Below are 13916 nucleotides of genomic sequence, written 5' to 3'. Positions count from 1 at the left end.
CTCCCTCCCCCCTCCCCCTTCCTCCCTCCCCTCTCCCTCCCTCCCTTCCCCTCTCCCTCCCTCCCTTCCCCTCTCCCTCCCTCCCCTCTCGCTCCCTCCCTCCCCTCTCGCTCCCTCCCTCCCCTCTCGCTCCCTCCCTCCCCTCTCGCTCCCTCCCTCCCCTCCGCTCCCTCCCTCCCCTCCCGCTCCCTCCCTCCCCTCTCGCTCCCTCCCTCCCCTCTCGCTCCCCTCTCCCTCCCCTCTCGCTCCCCTCTCCCTCCCCTCTCGCTCCCCTCTCCCTCCCCTCTCCCTCCCCTCTCCCTCCCTCCCCTCTCCCTCCCTCCCCTCTCCCTCCCTCCCCTCTCCCTCCCTCCCCTCTCCCTCCCTCCCCTCTCCCTCCCTCCCCTCTCCCTCCCTCCCCTCTCCCTCCCTCCCCTCTCCCTCGCCCTCCCTCTCCCTACGCCCTCCCTCTCCCTATGCCCTCCCTCTCCCTTCGCCCTCCCTCTCCCTACGCCCTCCCTCTCCCTACGCCCTCCCTCCGCCCTCCCTCTCCCCCCTCCGCCCCCCTCCCCGCCCTCCTCTCTGCCCTCCCTCCCTCTTCGCCCGCCCTCTCTCTCCCTCCGCCCTCCCTCTCCCGCCCTCCCTCCACCCTCCCTCCGCCCTCCCTCTCCCGCCCTCCCTCTCCCGCCCTCCCTCTCCCGCCCTCCCTCTCCCTCTCCCGCCCTCCCTCTCCCTCTCCCGCCCTCCCTCTCCCTCTCCTGCCCTCCATCTCCCGCCCTCCCTCTCCCTCCCCCCGCCCTCCCTTTCCCTCCGCCCTCCCTCTCCCTCCCTCCCCCTCCCTCCGCCCTCCCTCTCCCTCCACCCTCTCTCTCCCTCCACCCTCCCTCTCCCTCCCTCCCCCTCCACCCTCTCTCTCCCTCCACCCTCCCTCTCCCTCCCTCCACGCTCCCTCCACCCTCCCTCTCCCTCCCTCCGCCCTCCCTCCGCCCTCCCTCCACCCTCCCTCCACCCTCCCTCCACCCTCCCTCCACCCTCCCTCCGCCCCCTCCCTCCGCCCCCTCCCTCCGCCCCCCTCCCTCCGGCCCCCTCCATCTGCCCCCTCCATCTGCCCCCTCCCTCCCCTCTCCCTCCCTCCCCTCTCCCTCCCTCCCCTCTCCCTCCCTCCCCTCTCCCTCCCTCCCCTCTCCCTCCCTCCCCTCTCCCTCCCTCCCCTCTCCCTCCCTCCCCTCTCCATCCCTCCCCTCTCCCTCCCTCCCCTCTCCCTCTCCCTCCCTCTCCCTCCCCTCTCCCTCTCCCTCCGCCCTCCCTCTCCCTCCGCCCTCCCTCCCCTCTCCCTCTCTCTCCGCCCTCCCTCGCCCTCCCTCTCCATCCGCCCTCCCTCTCCCTCCGCCCTCCCTCTCCCTCCGCCCTCCCTCTCCCTCCGCCCTCCCTCTCCCTCCGCCCTCCCTCTCCCTCCGCCCTCCCTCTCCCTCCATCCCCCCTCTCCATCCCCCTCCCCCCTCCCTCCCTCTCCATCCCCCTCTCCCCCTCCCCCTCCCCCTCTCCCCCTCTCCATCCCCCTCTCCCCCTCCCCCCTCTCCATCCCCCTCCCCCTCCCCACCCTCCCCCTCTCCCCTCCCCCTCCCCCCTCCCTCCCCCTCCATCCACCTCTCCCCTCCCCCCTCCATCCCCCTCTCCCCTCCCCCTCCCCCTCCCTCCCTCTCCACCCCCTCTCCCCTCCCCCTCCCCCTCCCCCTCCCTCCCTCTCCATCCCCCTCTCCCCCTCCCTCCCTCTCCACCCCCTCTCCCCCTCCCTCTCCCTCCCTCTCCATCCCCCTCTCCCCCTCCCTACCTCTCCATCCCCCTCTCCCCCTCCTCCCTCCTTCTGCCCCTCTACCCCATTCCCCCCTCCACTCTCTCCCTCTCTCCCTGTCTCCCTCTCTCTCTCTCTCTCTCTCTCTCTCTCTCACACACACACACCACACACACACTGTGCCAACTGAATATACAGTTCTGGCATCTGTGCCTCTTGAAAATTCAACATTTCCATTGTAGGGTGAATTACTACCTTCAGTCTTAAATTAATCGTAGAGAATAATATTTAGATAATTTAACAGACAAGTTTATTTCAGCAAACTCTGAACGTGTTGCTGTACCACTCAGTGGACCTGGTGGCAAGATAGCGGTGTTCGAAATAAGCAGAACCGGCAAGCTGCCAGATGGTGTAATACCTACACTTGTGCAGGGAACAAATGTAATGGACTTTGCTTGGGATCCATTTGATTCCAGCAGATTGGCAGTTGGTAAGTTAGATAAAATGTAGCTGTTACAGAATTTTAGTCTCTGATTTTGAGTGAAAGAGGTATCGAATAATAAGTAAAGTACATATACTATGCCTCCATCTTACAGGAACAGTTCTCCAGATAGCAAAGAAGTTTCAGATGGACCATCATTTAAATTGTTTCTCAATATTTTGTGCACTTCTGATCACAGCATTTTAGTACACATTTTATAAGCTCTGCATTGTTTTAACTTAAACTTGCTGTTAATGCACTGTTCTAACTTTGTGCATAATTTCTAAAACTGCCAGTGTCAGTTGCAAATAGTGCCAAAGTGCTTAAGAGATTTATTTACTCCTGAGATGGCAGACCATAGTTCTGGCATTTGCAAGCTAGGGCATGCGTGCATGTATATAGAATAAATGAAGAGATAAGTCTATGGAAGACAATTAGGAGAACAACTGCCTCTTTGTTAACACTTAATGTGTTATTAATGACTAGTTAAGTTGGTAATGGAGGGAACAACGAAGGGAAAAAATTATAGCTCTCAGAAAGTACATCGCAGATTATTGGCAATATTTGCTACAATCAATGTATGGAACTAGATCGTTGCAGTGGAAGGAGAACAATACAAAACCAGGAGAAGAACTGGCAGCTGTTAAAACATGCACCACAGGCCAGTCATCAGTTCATTGCGTTTTTTACTTTTACAGACATTGCTCTTCAAATAATTCTAGAAGCTGTGCGTAATAACCTGGAGTTTGGAGCACAGACTTGTCTTTCATTGTAAAATTCTCACCAATTACTGGAAATGGTGGTGTATGTTGCAAAGCATGATGATAAATACCATAGACTTTGCAGTTGCTGCACAATTAAATTTGCCTGAAAGGCTAAATCCTCAATATTTTTGTTTACATGCCACACTGTTCATGGTAATGTTGCCGTTTCTTTTCTAATGGTGGTTTCAGTGTCATCCTACAATGAATATGAATGCAGACCTTGGCAGAACAGTTGCTACATTTAGTTCCTGAACTCTCGTGCAATCTCTTGTTGAGGAAAGTACTCATCCATGACTCTCATGCATAGAGATTATGTCTTCTTCCTTGGACATTCCTCTGTTCCCTCACAGTGCTGCATAAGCAAAGTGCTAGTATACTTGACAGGCATGTATTACTAAATGCCAGCCCAACTCCATTAGCACAGTGGAATACATTTTGTTTGTGGATAACCTAGGCCTTTGGTGGCACGTTGAGAGTACATAGAGTTTTACATGGCAGAGCAATTATAGTAGATGCTGAAAGACATTGTTATTTTATACAGTAGGGTACTTTTGCTATGCAACTTCCATGGACCTAAATGCATTTCAGCAATGGGATGTAATGTGTTGCACTAGAAGTTAAAAGCAAAACACCGTGAAATTTTTGTCAAGTATGAGCGAATGTCAGCTCGAGAAGTTGACACCATCTTCAACTTGGCAAGGTGGCACCAACACTCAACATGTAGAGACAACATTACAGAATTCTGCAACACATTGACAGGGTTGCTTAATGTCATGTCAGATTGGGATCATGAGGACTGTTTTTTTTTTTTTTAAAAAAAAAAGATCCAAGGCTGTTACAGAGTTGACTATGCTGGCCAATTTTATTGTGATATTAGGATGTTTACCTTACATATCTAAATTAATTCTGGGCCGGTGTCATACTTTACATCAACTACCTAGAACGTGTAGCTTTCAGCACACATTTTTTTCATTCTTAATTATGTGACTTGAGCAAAAAATAGAGGTCATGAAAATGATTAACCTCCACTAATTTGATCGGATGAGAATTTTTGCAAACAATCACTATGATACACAGAATATGACAAACACTTTTACATATTTTTGGGAGGTGATTGCTTACAGCAAAAAAAAAGCCTACAATGTGTGAAAGGCCTTCATATTTTATTAAAGAAGTTATTTTTTTTATTTTTTATTTTAGGGTTGTACCCTAAGGTTGGTTTGCAGCAGAATGCCATTCCTCTCTTCCGTCTGCCTTCCTCTTCATTTCCACGTATGTGTTACATTCCAACATCATTCATGATCTGTTGCATGTTTGATATCCTTGGTTTTTATTTAAAAAAAAAAAAAAAAAAAAGAGAGAGGATCAACAAGAACCAGATAATAGACTGCGTATGATAGATGTTCTGAACGAGAGTTTAGCGAAAAAGACCGAACCCTGCTAAAACTCAAGTTTGTGCTTTCCACCTACGCAATCGAGAGGCCTATAGAAAACTTACAGTGTTTTGGGAAGATCAAGAGCTTGAACATTGTTTCTACCCCAAATATCTGGGTGTCACCTTAGATCGAACGTTGACCTACAGAAAACACTGCACTAACACCAAGCAGAAAGTTGCTGCTCGTAACAACATCCTGCGGAAGCTCACTGGCAGCGTTTGGGGTGCAGATCCCAAACTACTAAGAACATCAGCCTTGGCCTTGTGTTATTCCGCAGCTGAATACGCATGTCCTGTATGGTACAAGTCATCTCATGCAAAGCAGGTTGATGTGGCCCTGAACGAAACCTGCAGGACAGTAACGGGATGCCTCAAAGCTACACCTATTGATAAACTCCATAAACTAGCAGGTATTGCTCCTCCAGACATAAGGCGTGAAGTCGCAGCCAAACTTGAGAGACATAAAGCAGATCATAACACCGATCACCTGCTACATGGATACCAGCTACCAATTAGTAGACTCAAATCTAGGAGGAGCTTCATGAGAACTACTACACCCCTCACCGGTCGGACTGGAGCAGCCAGACTATCTCAGTGGACAGCAAAATCTGACAGTAACGATTGGATGACTCCTTCTGAGACCCTTCCTCCTGGTGGAAATCAAGTCTGGACAGTGTGGAAGTCTCTAAATCGGCTCAGGAGTGGCGTCGGACGAACTAAGGACAATCTGTTTAAATGGGGCTTCATGAAGGAATCTTCCACCTTGTGTGACTGCGGAGAAGAACAGACAACCAAACATTTAATTAACTGTCCTAGATGTCCTGTATCATGTTCCACACAAGAGCTTGTTGATGTTTCAGACAATGCTGCTGCCGTTGCACAATTTTGGGCTAATACCGTTTAGTTTGTTCTTTTATGATTTGACCTGATTTGTTATATTGTATATATTGTAAATATTGTTGTAATGTTTTTGACTCGAAATAAATAAAAGCGAAAATTTTTCTCTGTTTGAAAATCTTTGCAGACGTCTCTTTAATACATAACATTCTGCACAGAAATTAGAGTCATCTTAGATTTAAAAATCTAGTCAATTGCCGTGCTTTATTTCTGACTGTATCACTATTAGGCATAAGAATAATACGAATATGAACATGACATGATATGTACATTCTTCCGCGTTTGCTGTTGTCTCATCTAGTTTCGTAGTTTATTAGGCAGACAGGATTTAAATGAGATAGCAGCAAACACGAAACAATACATGGCAAAATGTTTATAGTCGTATTATTCTTATGATGAAGAGAATACTGCATGTGATTCACAATTCATAAAAGTTACTATTAGCAACCATATCTCCTCAGAGGTAGGAAAAAATTCAGAACATAGAGTTGGCCATACTGACAAACATCCCGAACAGTCTTGCCATTCGGATTTTCGTAGTACATTGAAAGACTGCTACATTCGAAGATGAACAATATGGAATTTGTATTTACTTCGTTGGATAATGTATGAAAATGCAGTGGTCAAAACTCGGGGCGGAGAAAAAAAGCTCGTTTTCCACCTTTTTTTGTAAATTTATTTACTGGTGCAGAGGTTTTGGTGCTAGTATTTATCTTTGTGCCTACAAAGCATGCCTGTGTAGTGCTACGTATATTCGACGGCAGAAGTTAGTTGTGGCGGCACCTACCAACATTTTTCAGAACTTCCTCTTACGTTGCACTCAATTCTAAGCTGCAGGCGGTTTTTTGGATTTCAAAAATCGGAAAAAAAGTGCGGCTTAGATTCGAGTAAATACGGTATTCTCATTCCATACTGATTGCATAGAATTTTTTCCATTGTTCTTAGGTCTTCCTCTAGATCTTCTTTTGTCTCCCTGACTATAGCAATATCATTTGCAGAACATAGCATGTCTATCTTGTGCCCATTAATTTTGATCCCCACCTGCGTAGTTTCTCGAACTTGGTCTGTAGCTTCCTGGATGTAAGCATTCAATATAAGAGGAGAGAGAGCACATCCTTGTCTTACCCATTTTCTAATATTTGCTTCTTGTTTCTGGTGATGGTTCCTGATCACTGCCACCTCATTCTTATAGGAACTGAGTATCAAACGGATGTCTTTGCACTTTATTCCACTTTTACTCAGCACTCTGAACATCTCTTGCCAGATAATGTTATCAGATGCCTTTTCCATGTCTACAAAGGCAATACAAGTTGGTTAATTTTTCTGTAATTTCTTTTCGATAACGAGTCTCAGTGCCAGAATCTCCTCTCTTGTTCCCAATCCCCTTCTGAAACGAAGTTGTCTTCACCCAGCATATCCTCCACCTTCTCTTCAATTCTCTTCAGAACTACTTTTATGATAATTTTTTATGCGTGTGGTATTAGGCTTGGAGTTTGGTACTGTTAACATTTTGTAGCTGCTGCCTTCTTTGGTATAGGAACAATGATACATTTCTGGAAGTGTGTCGGTATCTCTCCTGTGTTATAGATGGACCTAATATGTTTAAGCAGCATCATTTTCATGCTGTCACCAGCATTCTTTATTAGTTCTGCTTTGTTGTCCCGTAGTTCTTTTAGAGCTCTGTCAAATTCTTCTTGCAGAATGTCATCTCCCTTGTCATCTTTGTCTACTTGCTTTTCTCTTCCTATTACTTCCTCCAAAAGAGGTGTTCCGGCATACAACTCCTCTATGTATTCTTTCCATCTCTTCACCATGTCATCACCAAACAGCATTTTGCCCTCTTTATTTTCTATTGTGCCTGAGAGTGTTGTTCTATGTTTGTTAAAAAACTGATTTACTGTTCTGTAGGCTAAATCAGTTCTTCCGTTTTGTGTATTTTCTTCCACTTCCCTGCAAATTCTTCAAGAAAATTTTCTTTTGCTGTCCTAGCTTCTCTATTAACTAAATTCCTTAGTCTTCTGTATTCAGCTTTTCCTTGTTCATCAGTTGCATTTTTGTATAATCTCCTGTTTCAGTTCTTCCAACTATATTTTCTGCTGTTTTGTATATACCAAATTTAATTTGATCCCAGTCTTCATTTACTCCACCATGTTGAAAATTTTTAGCTAGGTTGTCTGTTTCATGAGCATAGCACTTTGCCAGTCCCTCAGTTTTCAGTTTTTCTAGTTCCTATTTAAGTTTTACTGGCTTCTTCTTCAAACGTTTGAATCTCAGTGAACTTTTCATCAGGACCAGGTTATGATCACTGCCTATGCCTACAGAGGGATAGCTCCTGCAATCTTTTATCTGGTTCCTAAAACGTGCTTTCACTAGAATGTAATCAATCTGTTGTCTCCTCAGGTCTTCAGGGACCTTCCATGTGTGTCTTCTTCATTTGTGATATTGGAAAAGTGTGTTTGCAACAACTAATTGGTGCTTCGAGCAGAACTCGATTAGTTGATCCCCTCTTTCATTTCTTCTTCCAAGTCCATATTTGCCAACAATTTCTTCCTCCGGTTCTTCACCCACAATTGCGTCCCAGTCTCCCATGGCAATCAGGTTTTCATCTCCCTTAACATTTCTCATTTCATTACTTACTTCTTCGTATATTTCGTCAATGACTGCATCTTCTTCTTTGGATGTTGGTATGTATATTTGTATTATCACAGTGTCCTTTGCTTTAGTTTCAAGTTTGACTAGTATTATTCGAGAGCTATATTGCACATATCCCTTGACACGTGAGCCATAGTTTTTCCTCAAAATTATTCCAACTCCTCCCGTTCCTGGTCTGTAACTTAAACGAGAATGAAGATAGAAACAACAGGGTAGCAGGTTATGGAGCAAACAATTTGTGAAAGTTATGCCATGGTCAGAGACCAGCAGGTGAAAGGCCTTGTACGTGTTCGAGATGATCCAAGCACATAATCTGACATGAATTACCCACCATGTCACACTAAGAGATGTGTCACATGCTACAGCAGACTTCTGGATCTTCCTCAACAACTTGCAAAATGTGTCCTTCGTGGTCAAAATATTACAAAAGCTATAGACTGCTACTCACTGTAAAGATGACCCATTGAGTTGCAGACAGGCACAATGAAATCACTTTTACACATTATGCAGGATGTATACAACCCGGGAGAAAACCGGGAAAAACCCGGTAATTTTTTAGAATTCTGGGAATTTTTCATTGTTTTAGTTTCCAGTTAAATTTTTGTAATTTTGCATGTTAAGAACCGATTCTCCAATGAAGTATATTACTGTATCCCACTACTGCATAATAATACTTCAACAATAAAACATAAACGAGAGAAAAAAACTAAAATAACTTAAATTGCAAAAGAAATGCATCATATGCAACGATGACACACAGTGCTCATGCAAGCGTCTGCCAACAGCAAAATGTGTCAAAGGCTTTAGGAAGACTATACATTGTTTCATAACAACAAATTGCCTCCGATGAGTGTGAAGTCCCAACTGTTTACATTAGATTCGGTTTAGCAGTTATGAGCCGGCTCATGACATGCGCAGTTGAGTCACATTTGAGCAGTAGATTCTCCCTCTTCTGGCTACAGGAATGTGGCTATTGGCTGTGCAAGCAGTCGCAGCAAGCAGCTAGATGCTGCCGAAAAAAGAGGGCGCCAAATTCATATTCTTGAGGGGGGGGACTTGTTTCACAAAGTGCCTAGCATCCTGTGCACGTTTGTCTTATCAATTATTCATATGATTTTGAAACGCTCCCCTGTTGCTTTTTGAACATTTTTGAACTCATTTTAAGTTGATTTCTGAATGAATCATAAGTTGAGTTTTGAAAGCGTGCATAGTGTACATGATGTCTCAGTCAGGAGAATCCTCGTCAGATCTAGAAATAAACTTTCCGCAGACAAAAGGGGACAGGGCTATACAAGCTGAGTGGAGTAAAGCCAAACAGATGAATGCCAATAGCTGTCTGGTTATGTGGTTGATTGGGTTTGCGAATGATCAGTGTTGTTATAATTACTAGCGAAATCCATAGATTCAGACTACCAGAATGGAAATAAACGATTGACAGGAATAACAGGTGAGAAATATTACATACTATCTTGTCAGTGTTCCCAAGAACATGAAATTTTGACAAATTTTTGGCCAGGACGGCACACTAGTAAGGACCAGTTGTACAGTTCCTGGCTAGCAGCCGCTTAAGTTCTATTCCGGAAGTAACGTGGAAAACGTGTAGTACGAACACGCAATAACGCCTAACCGGAAAACAATCTTGGGATAACTAAACCTGTGATTCTGGCAGGGTTAGTGAAGTTAATCACTGAACAAATTTTGACAATGGCAGGAAAAGCTGCAGAATTGGTGATGACAAGATTGTTTGTTAGAACAAGGAAGGAGAAGAAACGGGGACATCACACAAATTGTGGAAGAATAAGACGATTACAAATTTATATAAAAATTCCTTAATTCTACTTTTTGATCTCATGCTTGAGAAGCTGGTGCGTATGAATGAAATGTGAAACTGTTTCCTAACATAAAGCTTTTTGCTTGTAGTAGGCCTAATAGGCATTTGATATTGGCACTTCATGAATTATATTCTCTCATGTTATAAAAATGGCCATTTGTGCCAAAACATTCTCGTTTATTTGGTGTGTCTTACAAAATTGCTCCAATATTAGAAAGACCTATTTTGTTTTATCTAGCAGACAGTGACAAAATAGACTTAATCAGATCAAGAAACCACACCAGTCTTGGATATTATTTGTGTTAACAGCTTTTTCAGTATTAGATACCAACATTTCGATTTTTCATGTAGCTTGTCTCTTGTTTGTCTCTTTTTCTTTATTGGTTTTATGTGTCCTATATTTAATGTTATGTCACACAAAACAGTAAGTTATTAGCCAATTGTCAATAAAGAGTGCAGATTTTCTGAAGAGTTCTTGTTCTCCCTTTTACAAATAATCCTATCCGCTATTAATTTCGAGGGTGGTGGTTTTTTTTTTTTTTGCCGACTGGGAGCAGGAGAGGCACCATAGGACATTTTAATTTCCACTATCCTGTGTAGGTTTGGTGGCATCCATTACAAAATACACACGTTTCAATTCCACTGAGTGAAATACAGTGACGTGCGATAGAAGAATGGTTCATGAAGAGGCGTTGCACTGCACTTTGGCACACTGAAGACCAAATAACATGTCTTACATTTCTTTGAACGCATATGTTTTATGTTTCAGACTTTTCAGAAAGATGTGCACTACAAGATGAAAATCTTTTTGAAAATTTGATCTTTTTTTTAGTATTGACCCAGTTCGAAAATATCATAGATCAGAGGCTGATGAGCAGAGCAGTCTGAGTTATAGTGGATAGTCTCCAACAGACCCATGTTTACATGTAACGATTTTGCTGTTTCCCCTTCGTTTACTCTCATGTGGAATGAAAACAAAACAGATATCTGTGGCTGGGAGCTATCAAATGAATTAAAATACATTCACATAATTACGGAAGGCTAAAATGTGTCATTAGTTTCAGATTTTATTTTATTTCCACCTTTCTGACTGTCAAGCATTTATCGCCTTGCAGAACAATGAAGTTATTTTTGTCTGTTTGCTAAAGAAATTTGACTTTTAGTAACCTTTTCCGCATAGGCAGTCAATGTATTTGAAATGAAATGTTTAATTCCACAGTACTGGCTAGTTTCAACTGTTCGCTGCATTTCAAGTGCATGTTTTCATCCACTAGCACCTATGGCATTGTGCCATAATAAAGAACCAAACATGATATAGTACAGTACTGGTGCTCCAAGAAAATTTACGTCCCAAAAACCACACTGAAAAGCTCAATATCAGGTCGAGGTCTACTTCATTGGGAATCTGGACATACGAATGTGCACTTTAAATATGCACTTTAAATGTGCACATTTTAGTATGGGTCAGGAAATTCTGATGCTCTTGGAGTATCCTCTGATGTCTTGTTTCTTTTATGACATAATGTATGATCTTTCAGTGTTTTACACCTATGTTCATAAGGGTTTCCTATGTCATCATAGCTGCACAAGCATGGTGTCGCCTGTTATCTGCGCTCTCTGGCAGCTATTGAAACAAACCTATTTCTAACAGGTCACAGGAAAGTATGGCGAATGGTGGTTTGAAAAGCATTACTTTCAAAGTAAATATCCTTTTATGTAAGTTGAACTATATGCAAGAATGTACCATGAATTTCTTAAATCACAGAGTGTTTGACTCTCATTTAAAAATTAGCTCTTTGATGATGAGCCATTTAGAAGAATTTCGAACCCTGAAGATCAGACATTTATGTCATTATTAAAAATTTTGCTGGCACATTTGTGTGATATATCTTAAAGTGTAACACGCGCAAAAAAGATCAACATTATATGCTTCTCTTGCAGCTTATTAACCTTAGAGACCAATATTATATGTGAAAGCTTTGATTTTCTTGTAGCAACACTATGTATATTAATTTAAACTATTAACTTTCCCCGTTTGTGTGTTCGTGCTACGTATCAGTGATGTTGCTGTTGGCTGACTACATCACGTGTCCTATGCTCCGAATATCCGTTGTCATCAGCTGCCAAGATCACATCGTGAGCTATGACTGGCTTAAAGAAACGCATCGCAATCTCGATTTCAATGATTCCAAAAGTAACATGTGGTGTTTGGTGGAATTCTAATGTATACTTTCGTAATACGAAAATATGCAACGTACATGTTGCTGCACATAAAAGATATTTCCAAAACGTGTCTTTTTCTATGAGTTTCATTTTCTAAGAGTTTCATTTTCTAATGTGCCGGGAAATTCCACGCCCATGTATAAAACCTTAACCATTCAAAGATTGATAAGGAAAAATATACTGTCACTTAACACGGAAAAAGCATGTTTTCACACGGGAGAAAGTGTATTTTTACCTGGGAAATCTGGGAAAAATCCGGGAACTTTTCTTCATTGTCCACATATACACCCTGTTATAACTTTCAACAAAAGCCCTCTTCAGCAAAGAAAATGCCCACACATTAACACAAGAAATCATACCCCACACACACATGACCACTACCACTGGCACCTCAGCTCTGACAACAATCTGACTGTCACATGAACATCAATCTGGTGTGGGGTGAGGAAGAGGAAGGGGTAGCTGGATATGTGTGGGTGGAGAGAAGAGGACTGTCTTGTGGGTCTAGCAAGGAGTCAAGGACTAGATCACAGATTGACAAGACTGGTGGGTACAGTGTTGGGTGATTTTTTTGGGAGGGTGGGGGGCAGGGGGAGAGCAGAAAAGGGGAAAGAATGGGTAGAGCACATTGAGGGTGGGGGACATGAAAAGGGTGGAGATGATAGGAGAGAGGAGGATGTGGTCTTATGGATTACTGTAGGTTGAGACTGGGATGATTTCAGGAGCAGAAAATGTGTTGTAAGGATAACTTCCATCTCCACAGTTCAAAATAGCTGTTGGGAGGGGGGGTGGGGGGGTACAGTTGGCCCAGGTTGTGAAGCAGCCATTGAAATCAAGCATGTTATGTTCAGCTGCCACCACAGGCTGGGCAATGGTTGCAGCTGAGATGATACATGACATGGCTGCTTTCACAGGTGGTCCAGCATTTGATGGGGTAAGCTAACCCTGTGACAGGGCTGGAATAGAAAGTGCTGGGTGGGTGGATTGGGCATACCTTGCAAATGGGTCTTCCACAGGGATATGATACCAGTAGCAAGGGGTCAGGATCGAGAGTCACATAGGATTGGACTAGGATGTTGTGAAGGTTGAGTGGGCAACAGAATACCACTTTAGGAGGTGTGGGAGGGATCTTGGGTATGAATTCCCTCATTTGAGGGCACGATGACAAATAATCAAAGCCCTGCAAAGGATGTGGTTCAGTAGTTCCAGTTAGGAGTGGTATTAGGTGATGAAAGGGACACTGTTTTGTAGCTGGCTCTCGGGGCTGTTGGGAGAGTTGGGGGTGTGGAGAAACGTCACAGTAAATCTATTTGCGGACTGGATCAAGGGGATAGTGCCTTTCACGAAAGGCATTGGTGAGACTTTAAGCATACAGTGAAGGAGAGTTCTTGTCACTGCAGATGCGTCGTCCCTGGGTGGCCAGACTGTATGAAAGGGATTTTTAGGTGTGAAAGAAATGACAGGTTTCAAAATGCAGGTACTGTTGGTGGTTGCTGGGTTTAATGTGGACAGAGGTTTGGATGGAGCTATGTGAGAAGAGGGGTCAACATCCAGGAAGGTGGCAGGCTGGGTTGAGGAGGACCAGGTTAAGCAAATGGGAGATGAGGTGTTGAGGTTGTGAAGAAATGAGGATAGGGTGTCTTGGTTCTGAGTCCAGATCATGGAGATATCATCAATGAATCTGAACCAGAAAAAGGGTTTTGGAGGCGAGGAAGGTTCCCTCTAGATTGCCCATAAACAGGTTGGCATAGGAGTGTAACATGGGGGTGCCCATGGCTATGCCGCAGATTTGATTGTGTACCTTTCCTTCAAACAAGAAGTTGTTATGTGTTAGGATAAAGTTTTTAAGCTTATGAAGCATG

General features: G+C 44.0%; 1 protein-coding gene across 2 annotated transcripts in view; it reads left to right on the top strand.

Moving 5' to 3' along the window:
* LOC124790106 (coronin-7) overlaps positions 1 to 13916 on the top strand; it is a 238154-nt gene that overhangs the window by 122711 nt on the left and 101527 nt on the right. For both annotated transcript variants that reach the window (XM_047257676.1, XM_047257675.1), the window contains one exon: positions 2091 to 2261. In XM_047257676.1, the coding sequence (XP_047113632.1) occupies positions 2091 to 2261 (171 nt within the window). The remainder of the gene's footprint in view (positions 1 to 2090; positions 2262 to 13916) is intronic.

Source organism: Schistocerca piceifrons, chromosome 3 (assembly GCF_021461385.2).
Source record: "Schistocerca piceifrons isolate TAMUIC-IGC-003096 chromosome 3, iqSchPice1.1, whole genome shotgun sequence".
NCBI lineage: Eukaryota > Metazoa > Arthropoda > Insecta > Orthoptera > Acrididae > Schistocerca > Schistocerca piceifrons.
The sequence above is the reverse complement of the archived record's forward strand: the minus strand, read 5'-3'. Positions and strand labels throughout refer to the sequence as shown.